Source organism: Natator depressus, chromosome 3, assembly GCF_965152275.1.
Source record: "Natator depressus isolate rNatDep1 chromosome 3, rNatDep2.hap1, whole genome shotgun sequence".
NCBI classification, from domain to species: domain Eukaryota; kingdom Metazoa; phylum Chordata; order Testudines; family Cheloniidae; genus Natator; species Natator depressus.
Genome location: NC_134236.1, coordinates 8,365,791 through 8,392,178, shown reverse-complemented (window position 1 = coordinate 8,392,178; position 26,388 = coordinate 8,365,791). Strand labels below are relative to the sequence as shown.

General features: G+C 51.7%; 1 protein-coding gene across 3 annotated transcripts in view; it reads left to right on the top strand.

Annotated features, from left to right (window-relative positions):
• EFR3B (EFR3 homolog B) overlaps window positions 1-26,388 on the top strand; it is a 154,903-nt gene that overhangs the window by 28,915 nt on the left and 99,600 nt on the right. The window contains exon 1 of one of the 3 annotated variants that reach the window (XM_074947364.1): window positions 6,076-6,145. The exons of the other annotated variants lie outside the window; for them this stretch is intronic. Within the exon in view, the coding sequence (XP_074803465.1) occupies window positions 6,139-6,145 (7 nt within the window). The 5' untranslated portion in view covers window positions 6,076-6,138. Of the gene's footprint in view, window positions 1-6,075; window positions 6,146-26,388 lie in introns of those variants that run through there. 3 annotated transcript variants of the gene reach the window in all.

Genomic DNA, 26,388 nt, shown 5'->3' with positions numbered 1-26,388 from the left:
GGTCCTGCACTTAGGATGGAAGAATCCAATGCACCGCTACAGACTAGGGACCGAATGGCTAGGCAGCAGTTCTGCGGAAAAGGACCTAGGGGTGACAGTGGACGAGAAGCTGGATATGAGTCAACAGTGTGCCCTTGTTGCCAAGAAGGCCAATGGCATTTTGGGATGTATAAGTAGGGGCATAGCGAGCAGATCGAGGGATGTGATCATTCCCCTCTATTCGACACTGGTGAGGCCTCATCTGGAGTACTGTGTCCAGTTTTGGGCCCCCCACTACAAGAAGGATGTGGATAAATTGGAGAGAGTCCAGCGAAGGGCAACAAAAATGATTAGGGGTCTAGAGCACATGACTTATGAGGAGAGGCTGAGGGAGCTGGGATTGTTTAGTCTGCAGAAGAGAAGAATGAGGGGGGATTTGATAGCTGCTTTCAACTACCTGAAAGGGGGTTCCAAAGAGGATGGCTCTAGACTGTTCTCAATGGTAGCAGATGACAGAACGAGGAGTAATGGTCTCAAGTTGCAATGGGGGAGGTTTAGATTGGATATTAGGAAAAACTTTTTCACTAAGAGGGTGGTGAAACACTGGAATGCGTTACCTAGGGAGGTGGTAGAATCTCCTTCCTTAGAGGTTTTTAAGGTCAGGCTTGACAAAGCCCTGGCTGGGATGATTTAACTGGGAATTGGTCCTGCTTTGAGCAGGGGGTTGGACTAGATGACCTTCTGGGGTCCCTTCCAACCCTGATATTCTATGATTCTATGATTCTATGGTGGCTACAGATTCTGCCCCAGAGCCCGTTCCCAGTGGAGTGCAACGGGGGCTGCACCATCAGAAGTGCAGTCAAGACTTTAGTCTAAAGTCCTTTCTCCCCATCCAGTAGCTGCGGTCCAGAAGGGAATTAAAGCTCCATATGGCGCCTCTCAAAACAGGCAGCAGGGCAGAGGACGTGGCAGGATTAGATCCACGCTCCCTGGCTGAAGGTGTTTGTCTGCCGTTTGTCACTCGACTTCTCAGCTCGGGAGGCTGGTTTGATCCCCGTTGCTGCTCAGTGTTCAAGTGGCAGTGACATTCATCTCGGGCCAGGAGGCTGCAGCCTTTCCTTTCAGATGTGGACGGTGGAGAGTTCCCCAAAGGGCTAGGGCTCCCATTACTGACCTGGCCTGGCTCAACGTAGCCGATTAGATGTGATCGAAATGCCACCGGAAGGATAGTGCTTGCATTTGCCTCTCGGGCTACGGAGCCAATACCCAGGCGTAATACAATGTAAACTCAGTGGTTGCATAACGATTATTTAATATTTACATGACCACAATGCCTCCCTTAGAGCACCCCATCAGGATCACTGGGAATTGTGTCTAGGGCTGTGCAAACATATACGAACACATGGCCCCTGCCCCAAAGAGCTTACAGTCTCAGAAGACAATTGACATATGAAGGGCGCGGGAAAGGAGCCAGATAATTTGCTACAACTTTTATATTAAAAAAAATAGTCAAGTGTCCCCCATCTGCGCCTTACGATAACCAGCATTTGGTGCATTGGGTGACAGAGCAGCAGCCGCCAGCCCCCATCTGTGCACACATTACATATGTCCTGGTCTGTCCTAGAGCCTCCATCGCGCTTGCCACCAAATCATCAGCCCTCCCCTGTCGCACCAACTGTGAACGATTCCCCTGCACTCAGTGGGTTACAGGGACTGGTTCTGCGTGAGGAGTGTGGTCCTGTCTTTCCGCTGGTAGCGCTGGCGATGCTCGGAGAGGGTTGCTCATTGAGGGTAGGGAGCCACAGAGACCAAACCCTGTCGTGCACTCTCCAGCAGGGAGCAATCCACTAGCCCCTGAGTGATGTGTTGATGTCGCCACTAGTTACCGGCCATTCAGCCGCACGGGAAGCAGGGCTAGATGCATGTGGCCCAGAGCCAAGATTCATTCACTTTCCCTGTGTGGGTCCCACTGGCAGCTCCTGGGCCCTTCTCTGGGAAAGGTGCTGCTGAGAACTCTGGCTTGCTGGGTCCACATCCTACCTGATGAGGATCGCCAATGCCTGCTCGGGTTTCACTTCTCCTGAGGACAGAGGGTAAATCAGTGCAGAGAACTATTATCAATGGTATGTCTGTGGGGCCTTTGTTAGCTATGGCCAACTCAAGTCATCACGGGGAGTAAGCGTGGCCTAGTTGGGAGAGCAGTGGATGTGGGAGCCAGGATCTGCCAATACCTTGCTGGGCAAGTCATGTGGCCTCTCTCGGCCTCAGTTTCCCCATCTTGCTTCTCTCAGAGTGGAAGCTTCATTGGATTTCTTTTGTACCAGAGGGAGGTCCAGTCAGGAACCCCAGACCCAAATGCCTCTCAGCTTTGCTGATCTGGATTCCAATTCCCCTCGCATAACCGTTTGGGTCCATCTCTGAGTTCTCTCTCCATCCTCTTCCCCCTCCCCGACCTAGTCATCTTCAAGCATGCGCCGTCTAGGGACCTTATTTTCCTTGGGTCATTGTGCTTCTTCCTGACATGGCAGGTGCAAGCTGAGTGTCTTCTGCTGACTCTCCACACAAGGGAGAGCTTCACTGTCTTATGGCTGCTCTCTTCTAGGCAGGCTGGTGGCACACTGAGGGGTGTGCGTCTGGCTCTGGTGCTCTGTCCCTCTTCGATGGCTAGAGAATTTCAGTCGTTTCCAGAATCTAGCCCTGTTTGTTGGTTTGAAATACAGCACACCTGTATCTGTCTTCATTTGTTAACTCCCCCTCCTCGCCCCTTTTGCGCCAGCCTCTCCTGTCACCTGAACAGTGTTTTTGGAAACCTGTGCCACTCCCACTCCGCCGAACATTTAAAAATAGCCAGGTGTGATGCACAGACGGGCACAGTATCTTTTGCTGTCCCTGCAGCTCGCTAGCCAACCTGGCTCCCAGAGCTGAGCTGCTGCAGACGTCATCTGTGATACTGCTGTGCAGGGCACAAAGATCTCTCGGCTGGATACGCAGTTGAAGCTCTTGTTGATGCGGGTTTTTTGGGCTGGGAGGTGGAGGGGGGGGAATTCAGTTCTAGACAAAAACACGAGGGATAATGTGGGGAGGGATAGGGATGGATGTAATAATCAGTGATTTCCAGATTGGAGAAAGGATTTTTCAAACGTCCACATGGGTTATTGCCAGCAACAGAGAGTAATGAGCCTAATACTGAGTACCAAGGCCTGGATTTAGAAAAGGACGTAGCTCCCATTTAGATACCTATGTAAATGGCAGGATTTTCAGATGGACTCAGGGATAATCCCCTCTAGAAGAGAGTGGCCTCCCCAGATTTTTAACCTGTGGGGAGGGGAGCAAATGGGAAGATGGGGACATGTGACGCTCTGTTCTAGCTCTTCTGAGCCAATCTGCCACAGCGGGTCATGGGTAGCCAGACCTAATAGTCAGAGCCAGAGTCTGCAGTTTGCAAGAGAGGTGTCAAGAGTCGGCTGAGTCAGGATACTGGGAGGTCAGAGGCAGGAGGCAAAGGGGAGATCAGAACCATGAGTCAGGAAGCAGGGTCAGAGGCAGGAGGCAAACTGGAGTTCGGGAACCACAAGTCAGATGCCAGGAGTCAAGCCGGGTAGGGACGCCAGGAAATCAAGCCGGGGAAACACAGAGCAGGGAGCACAAGGCACACTATCCAGACCAGGTTGGAGTCCAGTTAGTTCAGACAACTTCCTGCTCCTGCTGCTGGCTTAAGTAGGGCTAGTGGGCCAATCAGCTGCTTTGGGACTCTGCCAATCGGGGTGGAGCCTCGCACTGGGGCTGGGCAGGGTCCCATGTAAGCTGCTGCCAGCCACCAGGTAGGTGGAGGGTTGAAACATGGCTGCTGCCATAAACATTGTGGGCCTGGACTAAGACCCATATAGGTCATGATGGAAGCTCCTCTTCTCACCAAGACACCCTTTGCCACAGGAAGTGCAGAGCCTTGTATGAGTGGGGAACTACTGGCCTAGGCTGCATGGAGAGGGAGGGAGAAGATATCATGAATGAGGAGGAAAGAGTTCTTCTCAGATGGTTACGCTACTGTGCCAGGCCTTATTCTGCCTTACTCAATGCTGCTTGCTCAGTAATACAGAACCGAACGCCCCCAATCTCGTTTGATCTCGGAAGGCAATACTGAAGTTCCCAGCAGGACGAGCTGCCTTCAGCGATGGAAAAATTTCTCTTACTAGCCGTCCTTTCAGTAAGTCTCTGTTATGATTGCTGATAGGGGTACAGTACTATAAACGTGATTTTTTTCAGAGGTGCTGAGTGCCCACAGCTCCTTGAAGGCTTCACCCAGGGCTGGGGGAACTCAGTAACTCAGATGTGTACAGGGCCTGATTGTCAATCTGCCTAGGTTCTTATATGGCCCCTACTATCTGAGGACCTCACTGTCATTAATGGGTTTTATCCTCAGTACCTTGATGAGATAGGGAAACATCATCCCCATATGGGGGAACTTAGGCAGAGGGTAGATTAAGTGATTTACCTAAGGCCCCACAGGAAGTCTGTATCTGAGCCAGTAGCTGAACCCGGGTGTCCTGCGTCCTAGACTTATGCCCTGTCCATTAGATCATACTTCCTATGAATGCTAAGTATGGGTGTCCTTGACTTTGATATCCCAGGCCAGCCTTCTGGGGAAATGTGCCAGCTAAAGTTTTGACTGTACCAACCAGTGTCTGCCACTTCCTGTCTCGGTGCGTGTGCACTAACCTGTGACGGGGAGCTTGTGCTTGCCGGACTGTAATTCAGAGCAATCTCAGCTCCGTGCGACATGCTGAAGATCCAGCTTCACGTGGTGGTAAGGAGAGATCTTAAATGTATTGATAACCCACGTCTGGGAACCACTTGTGTAGCAGATGGTGCCCTGGACGTGGGCAATAGCAGTGACCAGGTTTTCAGGTGGCGAGGGGGACCCTCAGTAGGTGAAGGTCTGCTCAGCTGTTCTGGGGAAAGGCTACACCTACATTGCGGGAGGCAGTGGTCTCGCATGGGAAAGGGGAATCCCATCTATCTGTCTCTTTCCAGAACAGAAAGTGGGGTATGTGTCTGGCTGACCTGGGGATCAGTTGCTAAGCTCTCAGAGGCTGTCACTGCCTGCTGGACAAATAACACTTTCTTCTGTTAAAGCCCGGCTTTGTTTCTTCTAGGGGTCGCTGGTTTATGGCCTGCCATGGAAGTGAGAGATGGGAGCGGTGTCTTGTTTGTAGCAGAGTAAACACATAATTGGGAAGTAAGGAGTGATTGATGGCCACACAAGTCACAGAGCTCTACAGTGTGGCCCACGGCTGCCATCATTTAAATACAGGGCCAGGGCTGGCACAGATTCCAGTCCCAGTGGGTGCTTGGACCAAGAGGGGGCATTGCAGACTGGGATCGGCAGTCTCCATCCCTCTGCTTGTAGGGACCACCATGGACAAGCTCCTCACAAACATCAGTTGAATTGATCCTCTCAGCATTGGCACTGTAGGAAGGATTATTGTGCCTATTTCAGGGATAGGAACTGAGGCCCATAGACACCTTAGGCCAGCTTTGCAAGTGCTCAGCCCACCCAGGCCCTGCTAGATTGTCAGACAGAAACCATCAGGCACCAGAACCAGGAGCACTCTTGACAAGTGGAGCACTGGGCAGGTGAAAAACCTGCAGTAAGCCACTTGCTCAAGGTCATGCAGGGATTGTGGGGGGAGCGCTGGGATTTGAACCCAGATCTCCTGAGTCCCAGCCTAGTGCCTTGAGGGCTCTTCCTTCCCGGCAGGGCGCACCTAGGCAGTGGTGCGGGACAGGGGCTCCATTTGATCCCCGGCAGGTGCAGCCCTGGCCTGGGCAAAGCTGGGAGAGCCGGAGGAGGAGCGGCTGCTCCGGTGTGATGGGGGGCGAGCCCAGCCCCAGGGCTGAAGGGATTTGGCCTGGGCCCCTCTCCCTTTGTGTGCGGGACGCTCCACGTGCCAGCAGCCCCAGGGGAGGGGGGGGGCGGATCCGGATTAACAGCTCCTCCCGGGGGCGGGAGCGGCTCTCCCCGCTGCGGAATGAGCCTCGCACCGCCCCATTCATGCTGCCTCCGCCCACCCCGCCGCTCTCCGGCCCGCTCGGCGGCGCGCCGGCGGATGAAAGGCAGAGCCGGCGGCGGCCGCTGCTGGGGCCCGAGGAGCCGGAGCCATGTACGGTGAGAGAACCGGGCGGCGGATCCGGGGCGCATCCCCGCTCCCCAGCCCTGGCGGGCTTTGCGCGGCCGCCCCCCGCCCCAACCTCACCAGGCTGGAGCCCCGGGGCTGGGAGAGCCCCCCTCGGGGAGCCCCCTCGGGGCCAGTCTCTCCGGAGCGGGGGAGCAGAGCGGCCCCGTGCGCCCCCGCTGCGCCCCGGGCTCTCTCCAAGCGCCGCGTCCGGCCCCGGGCGGCTCTCGGAGCCGGCGCAGCGGTCCGCAGGCTGCCCGGGACGGGGGATCGGGTCCCGGTGGGGGGGCGCAGCAGGGGATAAGGCAGCTCGGTTTGGCTGGGGGGGTTTCCCCCCGCCCCTGAGCTTGAGCGTCTGGCTCCGTCCCCAGCCACATCGCTGCTGCGTGTCCCCAGGGTGCTGGCGGGTCCAGCCCGGTCCCCTGCCTGCCTGGGCTGAACGGGGCGGTGGGAGCCCCGCGCTGGCTGGGCATCAGCGCCTGGCTCTGCCCGGCTCCGGCCCCTGGCTCACGCCTGCCCCCCGCCGCGGCTGAGGAGGGAGGCCAGGCTGGGAGAGGGGAGGGAAACCCGCCGGGAGACCCCCTCCCACCCTCCGGTCGCTGGCTTCGCTGCGCGCTCTCCTTGCAGGGGCTGCTGCGGCGCCGATCGTGGGGCCGCTCTGGCTCGTGTAGACGCTTCTGGGGCGGCTGCGACCCCGGGCTGGCTGGGTTCCCTGCAGCGTGCGGGGCTGCCGGGCTTGGAACGGGCTATTAGGGGAAAATGCCCTGGGACGTGTTAGCCCGTGGGCCCAGGGGAGCCGGAGGAAGGTGTTCGGCAGTCAGGTTCTGGTCCTGGGTGTGTGGCTGATTTGTGTGGTGGCCGTGAGCCAGTCGCTTTGCCTCTCCATGCCTGTGTTTTTCTGTATAGGCGTTAGGTGGTATGAGGTGATGTTTCCCCACCTCCCAGGGATGTGTGGGGCTTAATGTTTTTGTCCAGAAAAGAATCCTTGTCTGAGCTGTTTGGCTGAAACCTGCTGAAAAGGGCACGGTGGTGTCCTTGCGACCTTCGATTCTGGCCCCTGACCCTGACCGTTGGCTGAGGACGGAGGAACATGTGCCCGGCTTGGCAAGGCACCCTCTCCCCCTGCTTTATTGGTTATGGCGCACTGACAGGAAGGGGGTCTGCCGTCAGCGCCAACCCGGCTGGGGTAGGATTCCAGCTCCATCTCTCCAGAGGCCTGTTTGGTTCCTTGGAGGAACCGCACCAGGGGGTGGAAACAGACTGGGTGAAGCTGCTTGCTAATTTGCAGAAGCTCTCGCAGCATTTCTAAACTCTCAGCTCTGCACCTGCCCCGGGATGCCCTAAAGCTCTGAGTCCTCCAAGAGCATCAGCTGGTCATGCAGGTCTCCCACCCACAGGAGTGGCTGTTCGAGGGGCTGGGGTCTTGTTTGATGTTGGGATAGTCCCTCCCCACCTCCTCACCGGGCCTGGGCACTGGGTCCAGACTGGGATCTGAACTCCGCAGCTTAGCTGCGGACTTATTTTCCCAGGAGCTTATAAGGGGGCACTTAACTCTAGACTGGAGACCTAGAGCAGCCATCGCTGTGGCCGGGAGCAGAGCACCCATGACCCCACTGGAGTCCCGGAGCTGCTAGTGCCCAGCACCTCTGGAAAAACCAGACCCAAAGGGTTAATTATGGGTATCAGGAGCCTTGGGGTCACAGAGGTTGAGGGTCTCCAAAATGTCACAGCTGACTCCAGTGTATAAAATGCCATGTGGGACCTACCCCCTACAGCTTGGGGACAGGGGGAAGGCCCAACTGGCAGTGCCATTTCATCTATCTGATCTTAAAGGCCCATGCTTCCAGGCTTGCTTGCCAAGCTTCCCTGTCCCATCCTATGACCCCTCCCTCTGAGATGGCACCATTGCCCAAGGCAGCGGTGCCGCCTGCCATCTCAGCTCTTCAGTTCTGGAGAAAGCATTTAGCTCTTACCAGACACAGCCTGCCTTACGGTTAGTGCTGGGCTAATGCCTTCTGCCCCTCCCAAAGCACCTGCTCCAGACTACTCAGTGTGCTCTCCTGCCCCCACCCCCCTGCCAAGCAAGGACTGGTGGGAAAATTGCAGAGCACTGCAGGACACACAAGGAAATTCTTCCGCACAATTCCCCAGATGTCACCACTTAAACTCCAGCCTGGAAGAGCACTGGAAACCAATTTCCTAGCTGTTGCATGTCCCTGTTGGCTGGAAGCGATCCAGGCCTGTAAATCTGTAAAGTGCTGTGGGATCCTTCTGGATGAAAGTCGCCTTAGAAATGCAAGGGATTATTGGTGTCTTTTTAATCGTTTTACTCTCTCTTGGGCTCTAGCAAGGATTAGATATTTAATGCCAGGTGATTTTTTTTTTCCCTTTGGTCAGGCACAGGACTACGCTTTTACCACAATAGGGGCTGGCAGGGAATTGTCCCCCAGTGACCTTGGTGGTTTCCCTTTGCTCTTTTCTGCAGTGCTGAGCAGAGATGGCCGTAAGGATCAGGTGGGCATTCTCGTCCTGCTGTCGTGAGGGCCGAAGTGACTGTCCTGCTTCCGATGATCTTGAAGGGTTGAAACACCAGGCATGGCTAGTGCTGAGTCACTCTGAGCAGGGTTCGCTAGTCCTCTTCCTTCAGCTCTGATTCCCAGATGCTGCGCTTACCCTCCGTTGTTAGACCCCGAGCTGCATGGTGGCTCCTCACCCATCTAGGCCCCTCCGCGCTGCTGGGCTGGCTGCAGTTGCAAATGCTTGAGGCAGGAGGCATGGATGTTTGGCTGCTCTGTATTCAGGAGCCTTTTACAGCCTCCCATGAGATCGCAACAGCCGGCCGTAGATCCTGGCTGCGCGTGGCCAGCGAGCAGCACCGATTCAGGAAGCCAGTTGAACGCAAACCAGCCTGTGGCCCAAGACTTCATCCGCAATGGGCATTCTCATCCCAGCAATGGCTGCCAGGACTTACGCTTCCAGGGCAGCAGTTCCCAGTGTTACTGGTGCTTTCTGCCCTAGGCTCTTTCTCCTTTGAATCCTGGTGCCAGCCCTCAGTGCGCCAGCCCCGTCTCCCATTGTGTGAGCTGTACCCTGCAGTGCGGCGTAGGTTGCTGCCAGTGCTTTCGGGCTGGGTTTTGGGGGAGTATCGCCCTGTGATGCGTTAGATAATACGTAATAGGGGTTGCCAGGCACTGGGTCTGCACGCCAGTAAAATAAACCCATGGCACCGAGTCTCAAAGCCTGGGTTAATTGGTTCAAAGCTCACGGGGCTTGGGCTGTGGGGCTAAAAATTGCAGTGTAGGCATTCAGGGTCAAGCTGGAGCCCGGGCTCTGACACTCCCCCCCGCCCCCGTCGCGGGTTTCAGCTGTGGCCGGGCTGTGGGTCTCTTACTGCAGTGTAACGTGCCCTTAGTCTTCCAAACGGGGGAAGCTGGAACCTCTGCCGTAGAGAAGGGCGCAGCTCTGACTGCTGCATGAAACCCCCTCGCTCCCTTCACCAGCCCGTGGAACGTGTCTCCGCTCCTCCCCCACCGAAGCGGCAGGCCACGCAGCAAGCTGAGGAAATCGGCGAGACGCCAAGGACAGCAACGGAAGGGGCAGAGCTGGTTTTCCGAACAGCGTTACCGCAACGGCACCGTGGGAACCGCGCCGAACTGCCGCGTTCTCGGTGCCTCTCGGCTAGTGAGCTCTGCGTGGCTGCGGCGGGACCTCCCAAGCACAGCAGCGTATTGCCCATCGCCGGCGCCGTGCAACGCTCAGGCCGGCTCCGCCCCTAAAGCGTAGGTTGAGCTGCCGACGTCGCGCTGCGGTGAGGTCGCGCTAACTTGCGCCGGAGCAGCAGCGAGGCGGACGGAAGAACCCTTCCATCGGTCTTGCTGCCGCCTCTCCAGGGGGTCGCTTGACGACAGCCGTGGGAAACCCCTTCCGTCGCTGCGGGAAGCGTCCACGCGCCGAGGCTGCCGCAGTGTAGACCTACCCATCGAGGGCTAACGCGCAAGGAAATGGCTTCTTTCAGTTGTGGCTGTAGGGCTGGACCGGCAGTCGGTGTCGCGTCACTGACTGCACCATCTCAGGTGCTGGCCCAAAGGTCTTTCTCCTGCTGCCTTGGCAGTGAGGTCAGCTCCTCTTCTGGACGCGCGTCTCGCATTTCTGTAGGGAGGCAGAATGGTCTCTGGTTAAGGGCCGGGAGTCAGAAGTTCTGGCTTTTATTTCTGTCCCTGTCATGGTCTGCATGCCGCACGTTTCCTGTGTGCCTTAAGAAAAGGAGGACTTGTGGCACCTTCGAGACTAACCAATTTATTTGAGCATGAGCTTTCGTGAGCTACAGCTCACTTCAAATGCATCCGATGAAGTGAGCTGTAGCTCACGAAAGCTTATGCTCAAATAAATTGGTTAGTCTCGAAGGTGCCACAAGTCCTCCTTTTCTTTTTGCGAATACAGACTAATATGGCTGCTACTCTGAAACCTGTGTGCCTTGTAACTTACCCTGCCTCGTTTTCCCCCGGTCTCAAATGGAGAGAAGGCTAGTTACTGCCATGCAGCGGGGATGTGAGGCTTGATTCATCAATACTTGTAACGTGGGGAGGTGGAAAATGCTATAGAAGCGTAAGGGAAGGATTATTGTGAGAACAGCTCTGGTGTGAGGTGCTGGCTTGGGTGAGAGAATGTTTTTCACCCGTTCCTCTCCAAAAGTCCGTGAGGGTCGTTCTTCCCATTCCGTAAATGGGAAAAATGAGGCACGGAGGCTAAGGTCACATTTGCAAGGGCCCACTCATTTTGGGTGCCCATCTTGATTTTCAGAGGCTGCTGCACACCTGCAGTTCCAGCTGAAGTCGGTGGTTTCATGGCTCAAGTCAGACATCCAAAGTTAGTACATACGTTTGAAAACAGGGCCTTAAGTGACTTTCCCAAGGTCCCATATCTCACTGCTAGGATGCGGTGATCCCTGTGTGCCTTGCATAGCCCAGGCGAGGTGGGAGTTGATTGACAATTCAGGCTGCAGTGGAGATGGTCACAGGCTGTCAGGGTTGGACCTATCCTGCCTTACCATCTACCCTATTGCTCCCGTCTATTTCTACTGTACCCATCACCGTGGTGTTTGATCACCAGCAGAAACTGCTGCCTCCCATGCGAGCGGAGCTGAGAAAAGAGATGATCTCCTCTGAACCACAACAGCAACGATGGAAAATAGCCGCTTTGACCATCGCTGGAACAAGTGACTGCCATGTGGTGCGTCAGCATCCGCAGCCGAGAGCGAGTCATCGAGTCCTAGGCAGCAGGAATCTAACAACATGTTTTGCATTAACTCCGGAGCACTGCATGGGGCTGGTTGGGTCAGCAGGTCAGGAAGAGGGGGATGCAAAGTCTGACTTTATTTTCTAATGAGTTAATTTAGTGCTCTCGAAAGTGCGGAGCTGATGGCCCGCTCTTCGATTCAGGCATGGGGTGGGCAGCAGCTGGGCTGGCTCCCCTATAGAGCCCTCCATTGCATCTCGCTCCCACAAGGTAATTAACACACCTGCTATTCCTGTCTTATGCCGTCTCCAGAGCGGAGGCCTGTGCTGCTCAACTGGGTTGTGCCCATACAAGACACTTGTTACGATACCTGAATCCACACACACTTCCCCTGGCTTTCAGCCCTCTTACAAACGCTTAACACATCATGGTTTCATCAGTATGTTTGAGATGAACCCAGACTCAAGTTTTGAGCAAGCCTGGGCCAACTTACGTCTGTGCATTGAAACTGCGAAACTTAGGGGTTGCGGCCGAGTCCTGGGCATGTTTTGAATGAGAAACTCAAGGGATTTGAGCTCCTTAATGTGAAAGGAATAACTCCAATCATGGTTGTCATCAAGAGGATTTGAACCCTGGGCCTTCATCGCACTGAAGCACAGACTATCACTTGAGCTAAAGGAATAGTTCCCTTAGAGGGCAGCAGTAGAACACTATTTTCCTCTATGTGGAGTAGATAGTAGAGGTGGGAATGGAAACTAATTTTTGTGTGACTTACGTGAACTTCTGCTAACCAAGCTAGTTGAGTCCTGTGAGGCTACTAGACTTTTACCTGCTCCACATCGGTACTTACACTTATGGGTTGTTCCCTGTGTGATCAACACTGGCTTGTTAGGCTGGATGCCTAGGGTCTGATTATTTACAGTATTCTCCAGTCTTTGGCCTGTCTCTGGCACCACCTGTCTGAGAATCTCACAGCACTTCGAGTACATCGTGAGCACAGATTTACAGCACCGTGTGTGCGAAAGAGGTTTCATTATCCTCTTTTTACAAACGGGGAAATGGAGGCACAGAGTTTAGGTAATTTGCTCAGCGATGAGCAGGCAGGCTATGCTGTGCAGAACTGGGGAATAGACCCAAGATGTCCTACGACCCTGGTCTGGCCATTAACTTCTCCTCCAGGAGCAAGTTCAGGCTTGTATTCCTGTTCAGAGTTCTCGTGTCTGAACAGTTGTGTTCTCATTCAGGGGTCTTTGTGCAGGCATCCAATAGCATCAGATGGTCCGTAATCAGGGCTGTGGTTTGGGCTCGGAGAACACTCTGTGCATATCAAAGAAGCAATATATTTATAGGAAGAGGTCTGCTCCTTTTATAAACCCAGACAATATAGTAAGGACATACAATTAGAGGATCTTCTCCACCTGTTGGAGGACGTGCTGATGCATCAGTTTCTTGAAATATGAAAGCACAGTACACTTTGGAAAGTGCAAACAAGCTCTTTGGTGATGCTGGGAGCATGCAGCTACCAGAGAGCTATTGGGAAGGACACACTTGAGTTTGCTTTTGTTCTGGCTGATGTATCACAAGTGGGCTGCATTGAGCTGAGCTAGTGTCTTGCACGGGATCTACCGTAGCAGTTTTCTGAGGAATCACGCCGAGCCTTTGGTGGTTATTTCTGTAGTGTAGGCAGAGGCCCCCACAGTGTGGAACATGGCTGTGGCCCAGGGTTGTGAAGAGTTTCCTACTCCCTCTGTGAATAGAAAAAACTATGTAGTAACCAAGTTCAGGAACCATGGGTGAATCCAGGGAGATAACGTGACTAAAACATCATCTCAGGTAGCCAGCATCCTTTTTCTTTCCTGACCCCACCGGGGGAGAGAATTTTAGCCCTACAAACCCTGTGACCCTTGTAACATACCTCGTGCCCGCAAGTGCTCCCTGCTGTGAACGAGTGTTTAGCACCGTTGCAATGGCATTTGCTGTGAGTGAGACTCCCCAGTGAGACCGCCTGCTCGGGGTCACTGTGCCATTGGGCAGTGCCAGTGTGGACAGAAAGCACTGGCATTTCAACTGCTTTGGTGCAACTGGTCCTCCCACAGTCCCCGTGTCATGCTGTCGGCGACGTCTCTGCTCGCTGCGCTCTCGGGCAGAGGACAGATTTGATTCTTAAAACGTTTTACATAGAAGTGCTTGTCTGTCTGTCAGAGCTTGGGGGAAACAGAAATCCATGTTGCAACATAGTTGGACCCCATCCATGTTTAAACATTCCTTCCTACTCCTGGGGTGAGAACAGGGCATAAGGTGGCAATGTTTTAGATCCTGTCCACATTAGACGAGTCTCCACTAGCAGCTTCTGTTGGTCACAGGGTGCGGTTGTTGACAATGGCTTGAATGCGAGCGTGGACAGGGCTGAGTACAGACTCTGGCGGTGGAGACAAGGCTGTTGAGAATAGAACTGTGCTAGGTACAGGCCTACGTAGACCTGTTGCTTGTGATTCTAAAAGGGGTTGCTGGACCGGTGGGGACAGGGATTTTTGATTTGCATGAACTATGTGCGGAGCTGGCTGCAAAGCAGCAAAACTATCTCACAAAAGCATCTGAAATGTCAAAGCTGTTGCCATTTTTGCAGGGTTCCAGCTGGCCCCAGTTGCAGTCTTTTGGGGGAAAAATCCATGATGGCAGTTTCTAAAAAGCGTTTTCTTTTTTTCTGCGGCTCTGCAGACGTTAACATGCGGCTCCTTGTACAGGCACCGACTCCGGGGCTGGAGCTACAGGCACCAACTTTCCAATGGGCCGGGGGGTGCTCACGGCTCGACCTCTGGCTCTGCCACAGGCCCTGCCCCCGCTCCACCCCTTCCTGCCCCCTCCCCTGAGCCTGCCGTGCCCTCGCGCCTTCCCCCTCCCTCCCAGAGCCTCCTGCATGCCACGAAACAGCTGATTGGGAGGTGCAGGGAGGGAGGGGAAGGCGCTGATCAGTGGGGCTGCCGGTGGGCAGGAGGCGCTGGGAGCGGGGTGGGGGAGCTGATGGGGGGGGCTACTGACATATTACTGTGGCTCTTCGGCAATGTACACTGGTACATTCTGGCTCCTTCTCAGGCTCAGGTTGGCCACCCCCGGTCTAGAACCTTTTCTGTGTGTGGAAAAGGGTGACCGGCTCCACAGCTGCTGTAGGTGGGTTAGCCTACGCTGTAATCTGGCTACTGTGGTGTAGGTGAAACTGTTAAGCCCTTTTTTCTGTACTGTGTCTTTAAATTTCCAAGAGCTCAGCCTATGTGCCGAGTCCAGCAGCCATGTTGTTCCTGTGCTTGTCGCAGCCTGCCGCCGAGGAGATGCACACGCTGTGCTCTCTCTCGTAGAGACTTAACTGGGGTTCCTTCTTGTTGTGGTTTCTTTTTAAATCTAAAATAAGTCATTTGAGGCTGAAAGTCTCTGCGGAAAAACATCCTAGCTACTGTGACCCTCGAGGGGGAAGGAAAAACCCCTGTGCCCACTAGCCACGCTTGAGCCTTGCAATCTGTACCTGTATTTAAGATGCTGAGTCTTGGTCCTTTCAGAATAGGACCCTTAGACCATTGCTAGTACAGTCCTGATTCCAGTGTGGCCAGGGATCTGTTTGTACCTCCTAAGAGCACTGAGCTTTGCTTGGCCCATTCTGCCCAGGGATCAATAACCTGCAACTGCTTTGTCCCCGTTCCGACGGGACTTTTCAGCGTGGCTCCCTCGTTCCCAGCTCAGTCCAGCATCGCTGCCCCTGCTAGTGCAGCCGCATTTCCTGCCATTTAATTGCTTTTCTTCCTTCTGCCATTTGTTGGGTAATGAGAAGCTTAAAGTCCCGAAACCACGCTCTTGGCGTTGTGAATTCGCACCCCCAGTACGCCAGGCGCCTAATGAAATCCTCCCGGTGCAAATCTCTGCCCTGCATGGGTAGTTTACCTGGTGTACAAAGGACCAAGTCATCACCATATGATATTAATTAGGTAACCCAGCCATTATTTAATCTTTGTGTCTGTGTCAAAGCAGGAGGCTGGGCGGTTAAGTGTAGAGAGTACCGGGCCAGATCTTTGGGGGTAAACTGGCATGACTTCACTGATGGATCTATGCTGATTTACACTAGCTGAGGATCCATCCTTTCGGACAGTGTTTCTCAACAATTGGTCCCTGGACTGGCGCTGGTCCCTGAGATCTCCTTGACACAGGTTTGGAAGGCAGCAAGCCGGTCCCTGGTGTCAAGAAGGCTGAGAGAAACTGCTATAGGAGATCAACCTCTAAGGCTGGATTTGTAAAGAGCAGCAAGTGGTTTAGGAGCACAGGTCCCATTGATTTATATTAACGGGTCGATCCAGATTGGTGCAGCTCCAATGGAAGATGAGAGCTGTGGGTGCTCAATGCCTCTTTGAATCACGCCCTGAACGAGCTTCAAACCTGTCCCCAAGGAGCTCATGTTTGAGAGTTAATATCTCTTTAACTGGCTCCATCCGCATTGTGACCCCATTAAAAAGGGAAGGGGAAAACTAGATCTGGGCAAATCTGGGAAGGATTTGGGATTCAAGATCAGTTCTGAGCATCTGGTCTGTCGTATTAATTTAGATGGGCTATGTGGGCCCAAAGAGTCAGAGCTGTTAACGTGACCGTGAAAACTGTCCAACGTTAATGAGTATTAAACAAAGTTTGGCATAAAGACCTCAGCCTGCTTAGCACCATGGCAAAAACACCATTAAACCTCCTTTTCACCTTTTATTACAGATACAGAAAAGAAGGCAAAACAGTTTAAATGTCAGGTCTTAAATAAAGAGACAAGGTGGGGGAGGAAATATTTTTTTTCACCAGCAGAAGTTGGTCCAATAAAAGATATTTCCTCACCCACCTTGTCTCTCTCATAGCCTGGCACCAACAGTGCTATAACGGCACTGCAAACAAGGGTTCAAGAAGGCTTTCATTGTACCATCCCTTTTCCGTTAGCTGAAGAGACGTTTTAGAAGGAAAATCCCGCCCCCTCCCATCTGACAGTCTCTTTGGTGAATTAAAGATGGTCATGAACTGTCCTCTGGGGGTGGGGGAAGAGCAGAAGTTTAGTTGAGACAGGCTGGAGCTGTGGTCATTGCTGCTGTTAACGTCCGATCCATTTCCTAGAGCACACTAAAGGGGAGAGACGCAAAGAGAGAATATGCAGCTTCTGGGTCTGACTGTTACTCTGCGGACTCATTGCTGGCACATCACAGGCCCAGCCCGTGGTGTGAACAGCCCCTCTGAGACCTGGCAAACTGGAACCAGCATGGAGCTGTTCTTTAGGGCAGTGCTTTTAGCGGCTTCTCTGGTCACAGGCTTACAGCAGTGTTGGAAAATATACAGCTTTGGCTGGCTAAGCCAGACTCTGATTAGAGAGAAGGAAAAAGGAAGGGGAAAGGAAAGAAATAATAAAGTAGGGAACATAGGCGCTGACTCTGTCGGTGCTCCGGGGCTGGAGCACCCACGGGGGAAAAATGGTGGGTGCTGAACACCTACCAGCAGCCCCCTATCAGCTCCTCCCTCCAGCCCCCCAGTGTTTGCTGCCCCTCAGCAGGCCCAGCTGATCAGCACCTCCCCCTCCCTCCCTGAGCCTCCCACCCGCTCTGATCTCTGATCGGCTGTTTCGTGGTATGCAGGAGGCTTTGGGAGGGAGGGGGAGGAGCGAGGCACAGTTTGCTGGGAGGCGGGGAGAGGTGGGGTGGGTGCAGGGCCTTGGGGGAAGGGGTGGAGTGGGGGCGGGTACTGGGGCAGAGCTGGGGGTCGAGCACTCCCTCACCCCCCAGCACATTAGAAAGTCGGAGCCTATGGTAGAGAAGAAAAAGGTTATTTTGGGGGTTGGGGAGAACAAAAAAGACTCGCATCCAGGACGGTATTTGGGATTTAGCGGGAGGTGGTGGTGGAAGCTGGGTCCCTCTGGCCTCGCCTGGTCAGGACACCTCTCAGGCTCAGGAGGAAGATGGCCCAGCGATGTCCCAATGGATCCTGGGGGCCCGGGAGATAGTGGGGTGCAGCCAGGATTGCAAAGGTTGTTGGCAGACAGCTGCTACTTCTGCTAGTTCCACCCCACCAGCTCTTTTCTTTAAGAACTCGGAAAGGGAGTGGTGGGCAGAATTTTGTTGTTTTGTCCACCAGTTAAGTCTAATTTCTGACATAGTAACTTGAGTTTACTGATCCACAGTCCCACGCTTCTTTTGTTCTCCAGGCATGATCTAAACACGGTCCTTGACTTCTATCCGGAGGCCTCTTTATTTGGACTAATTCAGTCTGTCTCTCCCTCTTTCACTTTTTTCCCATCCACATTTCTTATTCTTTTGACACTTTATAAACTTTTATCCACTTTCCCATAGTTCAGCTTGCCCCGGGGGGTAAATCAGACTGCACAATGATTACAACAGGTCTCCCGTGCAGACTTTATATTGCAGATCAGACAAGGAGCAATGCCTAGCAAATGAAAAACCTGTTTAACGTTGGGAGCAATTCAGCTAGAGTTCTCACAACACAAAGCCAAAGGGGGTTATTATGTAGATAGCCAAGTTATGAGCCATGTATCAAGTGTACGTACCCTTACTGCATGGTATGTGATATACCATATAATTCAGCTCTTTGTCTGTGCAGCTGGTGCTGTTGTTAAACAGTCCCCAATAATCTCTTTCCTTCCCCACGCCGGCGGCTTAATAGAAAGTGCGTTTCTCTTCTGAAAGGTGAAGCTGAAACGCTAATAACAAGTTAAGGCTAACGAGCAAAACCCCCTTATACCGAAGGCTTCTGGGGCTCAGAGCAAATAAGGATGCTTTCAAAGCCAGCTACAACGGATCTCTGTCTTTTTCAGCATCTTGGCTGGATGCTATAGCCCCAGGGTTTGCAGCAATGCCTGCTGTCCTGACGGGTGCTCCTTGTGTTTGATCCTGCAGGGCGCTGAGCACCCTTGGCCCCCGTTGACATCCGTGGGAACTGAGCACAATCAGCATCTCTGAAAGTCGGGGTGCTGATGTTCTGACACCTGGGTTTGCAAAAGCTGGCCGTGGTTTGGGGAGCACTCTGGGATCAGTTCAATATGAAAGGCGTTGGCTGAAGAGGATATGTGGCCTGGGGGATAGTGCAGTGGACTTGGAGTCAATAGAGCTGGGTTCTGTCCTCCGTTGTGTCATGTGACCTTGGGCAAGTCACTTCCCCTATATGTGCCTCTCTTTCTCCATCTGTAAAATGGAGACACTGAGGATACTGGCTTCTCTCTGTAAAGTGCTTTCAGATCCATGAGGGTAAAGCAGCCAGTGAAAGCCAAGTGCTGTTAATCGTCACGTTTCTATTATAGGGCTGGAGCACTTCACAGAGAACAACCCAAACCGATTATCTGTGGTGTCTAACAAACGTGTCTTTAATCTGGATTTAAAAAAAAACCCTCACAGGGATTCTGCTTATGTAAAAAGCAGCAGGAACTGATTCCTGGAAGCTCAGAGTGGCAAGGACTTGACTGTGTCTTTGGGGACATCTCTGATATCTGCCAGCTGCTGTTCTGAGTGACTGACACCAGTGCAGAGGTACGTCTACCACACGGCAGACTGAACTTTCCTGTGCATATCAAACCCACTTGCATGCAAGTTTTGATCTGGCAGTATCCAAGGGTGACCCTGTAGAGAAGACAATAGATAGCAGGGAAAAGCTGTTGGATGTTTCAGTCTGTCCTGGGCGAGAATTGTCGGCTGTGAGTATGTCGCTGTAACTCACCGCCCACGAACGGTGCATGGAAGCGACAGATGGGGCCTGTGCTGCAGAATTCACATCTGGATTTTGAATGTCAACCCCAAGTTTGGGTGTGTTCAGAATCCTGGGGCTTGGTTGCAGCCCGTTATAGATACAGGAGCCACTTGTGACGTTCAGCTCAGGATACAGGTGTGAATTGTGACACTCCTCCCCCCCCGCCCTTCCCTGGCAAGGGTTGCGAGGCCAGATGTGCTGGCATGTCCCATCTCTAATGCAATTGGGAGAAAGGGGGGATTGTGATGGTGGATTCCCCCCCCCCCCAAATTTGTCTGAATGGAGGGATAGTGGCCCCAGAGCAGACCCTGCATGAGCCACAGACTTATCAAATATTCTGGAACCCTCCCTCCCCCCATCTCTCCATAGTGGTTCCAGACAAAAGGCTCTTTCGGATGGATTCCCCCACCAATCTCTCTCCCAGCTGCATCTTGTCTAACTAGTTGGTAAGGGGACTCCATAGTCAGGGATATACCAGCCACCGCTCTGCTCTGGAGCCAAGTGCACCGCTCCTCTCCTCTTCTCAGGGCTTCCTTTGCACCCAGCTGGCTTAAAGTGACTTGATTTAAGTGGATAAAAGCAGCCTGGTATCTCAAAGTTGGTAGGGGCACAGCAGTTCCAGCCACGCGCCCATGCTGCTGTAGTTAATGTGATGTCAACATCTCCTCTGGAAAGCACACTTGCAGCGGTTTACAGCTTGGCTGTAAAATATTATGGCCCCACCCACCCCTTGGCTTGCAGTTCTTGGCATCACCACAGTCCCCTGACCAATGCCTAATTTAAGTTCTCAGCAGTTCTTCCACTTCCGTGGTGGAGCCAATGATTCCCTCCAGGCAGGACTTTGCTTTTCTATAGTGCCTTATGTTTGCAGATAGAAACGTTAATAAATCAAGCTTTGCAGCTTCCCCAGAGAGGAAGGTCATGATTATCTCCACATCATAGACAGGAAGCATGGAGCAGGTCCTCAAGGAATCAATCCTGAAGCACTTAGACGAGAGTAAAGTGATCAGGAACAGTCAGCATGGATTCACCAAGGGAAGGTCATGCCTGACTAATCTAATCGCCTTCTGTGATGAGATTACTGATTCTGTAGATGAAGGGAAAGCAGTGGATGTATTGTTTCTTGACTTTAGCAAAGCTTTTGACACTGTCTCCCACAGTATTCTTGTCAGCAAGTTAAAGAAGTATGGGCTGGATGAATGTACTATAAGGTGGGTAGAAAGTTGGCTAGATTGTCGGGCTCAACGGGTAGTGATCAATGGCTCCATGTCTAGTTGGCAGCCGGTGTCAAGTGGAGTGCCCCAGGGGTCGGTCCTGGGCCGGTTTTGTTCAATATCTTCATAAATGATCTGGAGGATGGTGTGGATTGCACTCTTAGCAAATTTGCGGATGATACTAAGCTGGGAGGAGTGGTAGATACGTTGGAGGGCAGAGATAGGATACAGAGGGACCTGGACAAATTGGAGGATTGGGCCAAAAGAAACCTGATGAGGTTCAATAAGGATAAATGCAGGGTCCTGCACTTAGGACGGAAGAACCCAATGCACAGCTACAGACTAGGGACCGAATGGCTAGGCAGCAGTTCTGCGGAAAAGGACCTAGGGGTTACAGTGGACGAGAAGCTGGATATGAGTCAGCAGTGTGCCCTTGTTGCCAAGAAGGCCAATGGCATTTTGGGATGTATAAGTAGGGGCATAGCGAGCAGATCGAGGGACGTGATCGTTCCCCTCTATTCGACATTGGTGAGGCCACATCTGGAGTACTGTGTCCAGTTTTGGGCCCCACACTACAAGAAGGATGTGGATAAATTGGAGAGAGTCCAGCGAAGGGCAACAAAAATGATTAGGGGTCTGGAACACATGACTTATGAGGAGAGGCTGAGGGAACTGGGATTGTTTAGTCTGCAGAAGAGAAGAATGAGGGGGGATTTGATAGCTGCTTTCAACTACCTGAGAGGTGGTTCCAAAGAGGATGGTTCTAGACTATTCTCAGTGGTAGAAGATGACAGGACAAGGAGTAATGGTCTCAAGTTGCAGTTGGGGAGATTTCGGTTGGATATTAGGAAAAACTTTTTCACTAGGAGGGTGGTGAAACACTGGAATGCGTTACCTAGGGAGGTGGTAGAATCTCCTTCCTTAGAAGTTTTTAAGGTCAGGCTTGACAAAGCCCTGGCTGGGATGATTTGATTGGGGATTGGTCCTGCTTTGAGCAGGGGGTTGGACTAGATGACCTCCTGAGGTCCCTTCCAACCCTGATATTCTATGATTCTATGAAGCCGAGAAGGTAGTGGGGTTTGTGCGTGTTTAAATCGGAAATAGGCTGAGGTGAGTTGTGCAGAACTCGAGGTTTTGAAGGATCAATTAATTTTTAACCTGCTGAGTCAGCCTGGCTGTACCATCTGTCTCTTCTCTCTACTCTCTCTGTCTATTCTATGCTGTCCCACTAGGCTTGGAATGGCCTTCCTTGTCCCCACCCCCACCACATTCTATAGACTTGCATCTTCTGCAATGTCCGCGAGGAGTAACTGACACCAACAAATATAGCAACTTTAAATCCATCCTTCACTGGGCTTTCCGTCTTCTCCATTTCACCTTCTGGATTGGAGGTGGTCAGGTCTGCATTTTGTGTTGGGTGCAGCTCCAAGCACGCTGTCTGCCCCTAAGGCATAATAAGCAATCCTAACGCAGTGACTTGCCAAGCATCACACAGATGGCATGAGTCAGTGGGACCTATATGGAGTAGAACATAGGGAGTAAAATGCTGGAGCATGAAACAGAGGAACATATGGTATGTCCTCACCCTTGAATCAAGATATCGGTGGAAATAATATAGAAGGTATCCCCCCTTATGGAAGTTTCAGAGCTTCTACTTTTAAGGGAAAGTGTTTGTTTTGAATCTGGTATAATGCACTTAAAGTGCATTATACCAGATTCAACCCAGATTCCATTTATAGAAGTAGCTCTGAAACTTCCATAAGTGGTGACACATCATACTAAAGTCCTCTAGAACTTCATTGGGATGACACTAATTGGGTGCTATAGAAACTTAATAAGATTCTCTATAATGTTACTTTACATTATTATAAGGCTAGATCCTCAACTCGTATAAATTGATGTAGCTCTTTGGAAGTAAACGTACAGTAGCAGTTGAAGATCTGATTCACTAAATTTATTGTCTGTCTGTCCTGTTTATCAAATACCTATCTGAATATCTAGGGAACTCTCTCTCTCTCTCTCTCTCTCTCTCTCTCTCTCACACACACATAGGACTTTTTGATCCACCTTTACAGAGCTCCATGGGGATATAATTTTCTATGAAATCCCATAGGATTTTTTCTATAACTGATTATTTGTTAATTTTAAAAATCTGGCATTATTTCCCACTTTCCAAAGCCTGTTCTTAATGAAGGACACCATCAGATTAGTGAAGCTTAGCCTGGATTTTAAAAATCACTTTTTTTTATTCCTTGTTCCTCACTATCTTAAAAGGTCAAGGATGGTTAATTAGTGGCAGTGGATTGCCTTTAATTATGTTGTGCCAGCGGTGTTCTGAATATGCCATCTCGTCTCCTCTGACCCCTCCCCTTGTGCACTGCAGTGAATTTATCCTATTAAAAAGCCATTCATGATGTAATGAGTATTGTGCATCCAGCACCTAGACTGTAAATGAGCTATTTCATTGAACGGGATGCTAGATATTGAGGTAATAACACCCAGCTCTTATGTAGACATTCTTTGCATAGTACTTTGAGATCAACCAATGAGAGATAATGTTCACTATCCCCATTTTACAGTTGGGGAAACTGAGGCACAGAGCAACTTGCCTGAGGTCACCCAGCAGGCTACTGGCAGAGCTAGGCTTAGAACCCAGGTCTCCTGGTTCCCAATCTCATGTTGTATCCACTAGGCCACTTGGACTATTGCACAGAGATGGGATCAATCCTCTGAGTGGTGAACTAGCTAGAAGTTCCTCCAGTCTAATGCCATCTCTGACAGTGACTTGCTCTGTAGCCAGGGGTAAGTCATTTAATCTCTCTGCCTCAGTTTCCCAGCTGTAAAATGGGGATAATCTTGCAGGCTCCATCCTGGAGTCCTTGAACCAGGAATAATGGCAGAATCCAGATCTTATCTCCCTACATGGGCTGTTTGGAGGATTCTTTAATGTTTGCAATGCCCTGGGAAGATGAAAAGCATGATATAAGTGCTAGATTTTATTATTATTCATGGAATTCCTGGTGCCCCAAGGGAGCCCGGATTCTAGTGGTCCATACAGGATGGGAGGATTAACCCCTCTGAATGTCCTTTGCACCTTGGAGCCACAGCCTCTCTACATTTGGAGAGAAAAATCTCCTGTCCCCTATGAGGGGAACCAGGGGAAACGCACAAGGGCACACCAGGGAAAGCATCCCTATTGGACAGCAAACTCCAAAGCCAAACAATGACACCTGTTTGATATTGAAAACAGATCGTCCCTTGGAGAAATCCCAAGTTATGATGTCAGAATTCTTTGGGAGGGCATGGGTGAGGGGCATAGGAGGGCAGAAAACGGGTCTACTGTACACAGGACTGGCACTGGGTATGTAACCCAATTCACTGTCCATTCCTCTCCATTCTAGCCAGAACCGACCCAGCCCCATTCAACCTAGTGTATTCTGACTCCGCTCTATGCATACGTTTTCCATGACAGTGCACTTGAACCTAGCCAAGTTCAACCCAGTGTGAACCAATGACACCTAATCCACTGCCTTCCAGTCCCAATCCCAACCCAAACAGACATTCTCCTACTCATCACAAGTCTATGTGAGGCTCTGGAATTCAACCCAATGTAACCTCACACAGATCGCTGGGCAACCAGTGTGACCTCAAACACCCCCAGTGCCACCCAAACCAATCTCAACCAGCACAGTGCAACTGAACAGACCATAATTACACAGGCCTGGGCAACCCATCCCCAGCCTTACCTTGGTGCTGTCCAATCCAGCTAACCCCAGCTGTAGCTTGCTGAGCGCCTTTGTGGGGTATCAGGTGAGAATCGAGTGCTGGGGTGATACCCGCCCAAGGCACATGCTGCCGATTGCGGGAATTCCCCATCTGGGCTAAGAGAAGGTTTGTTGTGTGAGGCAGTATCCTGAGACATCTCTGCTCCATGATTAATGGAAGGAGAACCCCCAAAGTAGAGAGCAAAACAACCTGGTTTAGCAAATCCCTTTCAGCAGCTCCCCTAGCAGAGCTGCTGGTATGTGATGAGCTGATCTTGTTCTTGATGGCGAAATGAAAGAAGGTTTTTCTGCACTTTAGAAACCCCGCTCCCTTGACGCACGGTGTACGTGACTTGTGCTAATAACCATGGCTGCTGCTTACATGGCTATTCAAAGGGCCAGTCAGGAAAAGGGCCTTGGACAAACAATCGTATGATAGAACCATGCTGAGCTTCCGGGCAATGTCACCGTCTGGTACGGCAGCCAAGCCCCTTCATCTCTGAAGATGCAAAGAGCGGGGCTTGATTCCAGGTCCATTGAAGTCAACAGGAGTCTTGCCACTGGCTTCAGCCAGCTTTGGATCTGGCCCAGTTTGAAGAGGAAGCGTCTCCTTGGCACTTTACTACTGGGAACATTTGCTTATAGCTCGAGCCAGGCTAAATTCTCAGTCCCACCCCCCAGTATGGATACAGCCTTTTCTTAGGGCCATATCCTGAATGGCATTCAGCACTCAAGTTGCAGGTGCTCAGCCCATCTTGGGATTAGGCTTTTCATTTACAGAGACTTCCAGCTGTGGTGTTGTTGCAATCCTCGTGGCTGTTTTAAACTTGACTGTAGATGTCTGGACAGATCCTCAGCTGGGGATAAATTGGCACCGCTCCACTGACCTCAATGGAGCTGCACCGGTTTACAGCAGCTAAGTCCATTGTCTCTTTGTGCTGGGAGGAAGGGAAGGAATCCTCTCCCTGGGGTGGATGGAGAAGATACTGTCCTGTTGCAGTCTTTAATTTTTTACAGTTTTTAAATTGGTGGCGTCCCCTCTTACAAGCTGCTAAATAAAACCCCAGAGAAATATGCTCCAAACGCCCCGTTTATATTTTACCTTGTTGCTCTTCCTGAGGGAACACACACTTACGCTGGGGAAAGGCAAGGAGGCAATTCCACAAAGGCATTTGCGGAATGTTTCTCTGATCACCAGCTGTGGGGCTGATCCGACAGCTGCTAAAATCTACCATCTCGCTGATGGAGCCTGCCAAATGCTTGTCAGTCGTTTTTTTTTTTCTTCTTGCTGCACTGTTGTTCTGGGATCAATTCTCCGCCCTCTGTTCTTTAAACGGCCTGAAGATCATTGCCTCTATCTTTCATCCTACGCTGGGATAGATAGATGGTGGTCTCCTCAGCTGACTCTAATGCTCAATTTGTTGGCTAGCAGAAGGCACCCATTGGAAAGACATCACTCTTTCTTTTCTACTGACTTGCTTAGCAGTTTATCTCCCTGGCTTGGTGGAGAAAGAAACCAGTGTAGCGGGAGCTTAGTTTTTTCCTAAGACCCTCATCAGACACGTAAACTAGATTCTGCTAAGCAGATTTAGCAGAAGGCTCTAATTCAGCCTAGTTTAGGTATGGCATTTATGGCAAGTATTAGGGGAATGACCTTCATGGAATATGTGGTTTCATGAATGTTTTGCGGATTTATTTCTAATTAGAGTGCCCTCATTTTGTGTATGGAGTTTACCTAATGCTATTCCATGTGGTGTTCGGACGCGGATGCTTTCGAAATTGGGGACGAGAGAGGCTAATGCAAATGGGCACTAGGTCAAAGCACTGATGATCCATCTGAGGGCTGTCTGGTGGCCATCTGGTGAAATGGCTTGTGGGTCTGGGTACAGTTCTCAGGAGACAGGGAGCCCATCACAACCACCGCTATCACAGTTAGTATTGATTTGCGTCCCCTTCTTGGCTGGATGTTTGGTGGCCACATTGATTTTTGGTTTCTCCAGAGTGAAAATAATATAATCTCTTTGTTTCATGTTCTTCATGCTGAGGGACAGCCCCTAAGTTGGTGTAAACTGGCCTCCCTCCAAAGACTTCAATGGAGCGATGCTGACTTGCACGATTTTAGGATCTGGCCCCCAAGCATCTGTTCTGCACGCAGAGTCCATGGGAGTTTTGCACGCAGTTCCACGGCACGATTATAGCCCATATTACAGTGCCTAGACACCCTCATGATGTGTGTGCCGGAAATGCTAAGGGGGGTCTCTGCCT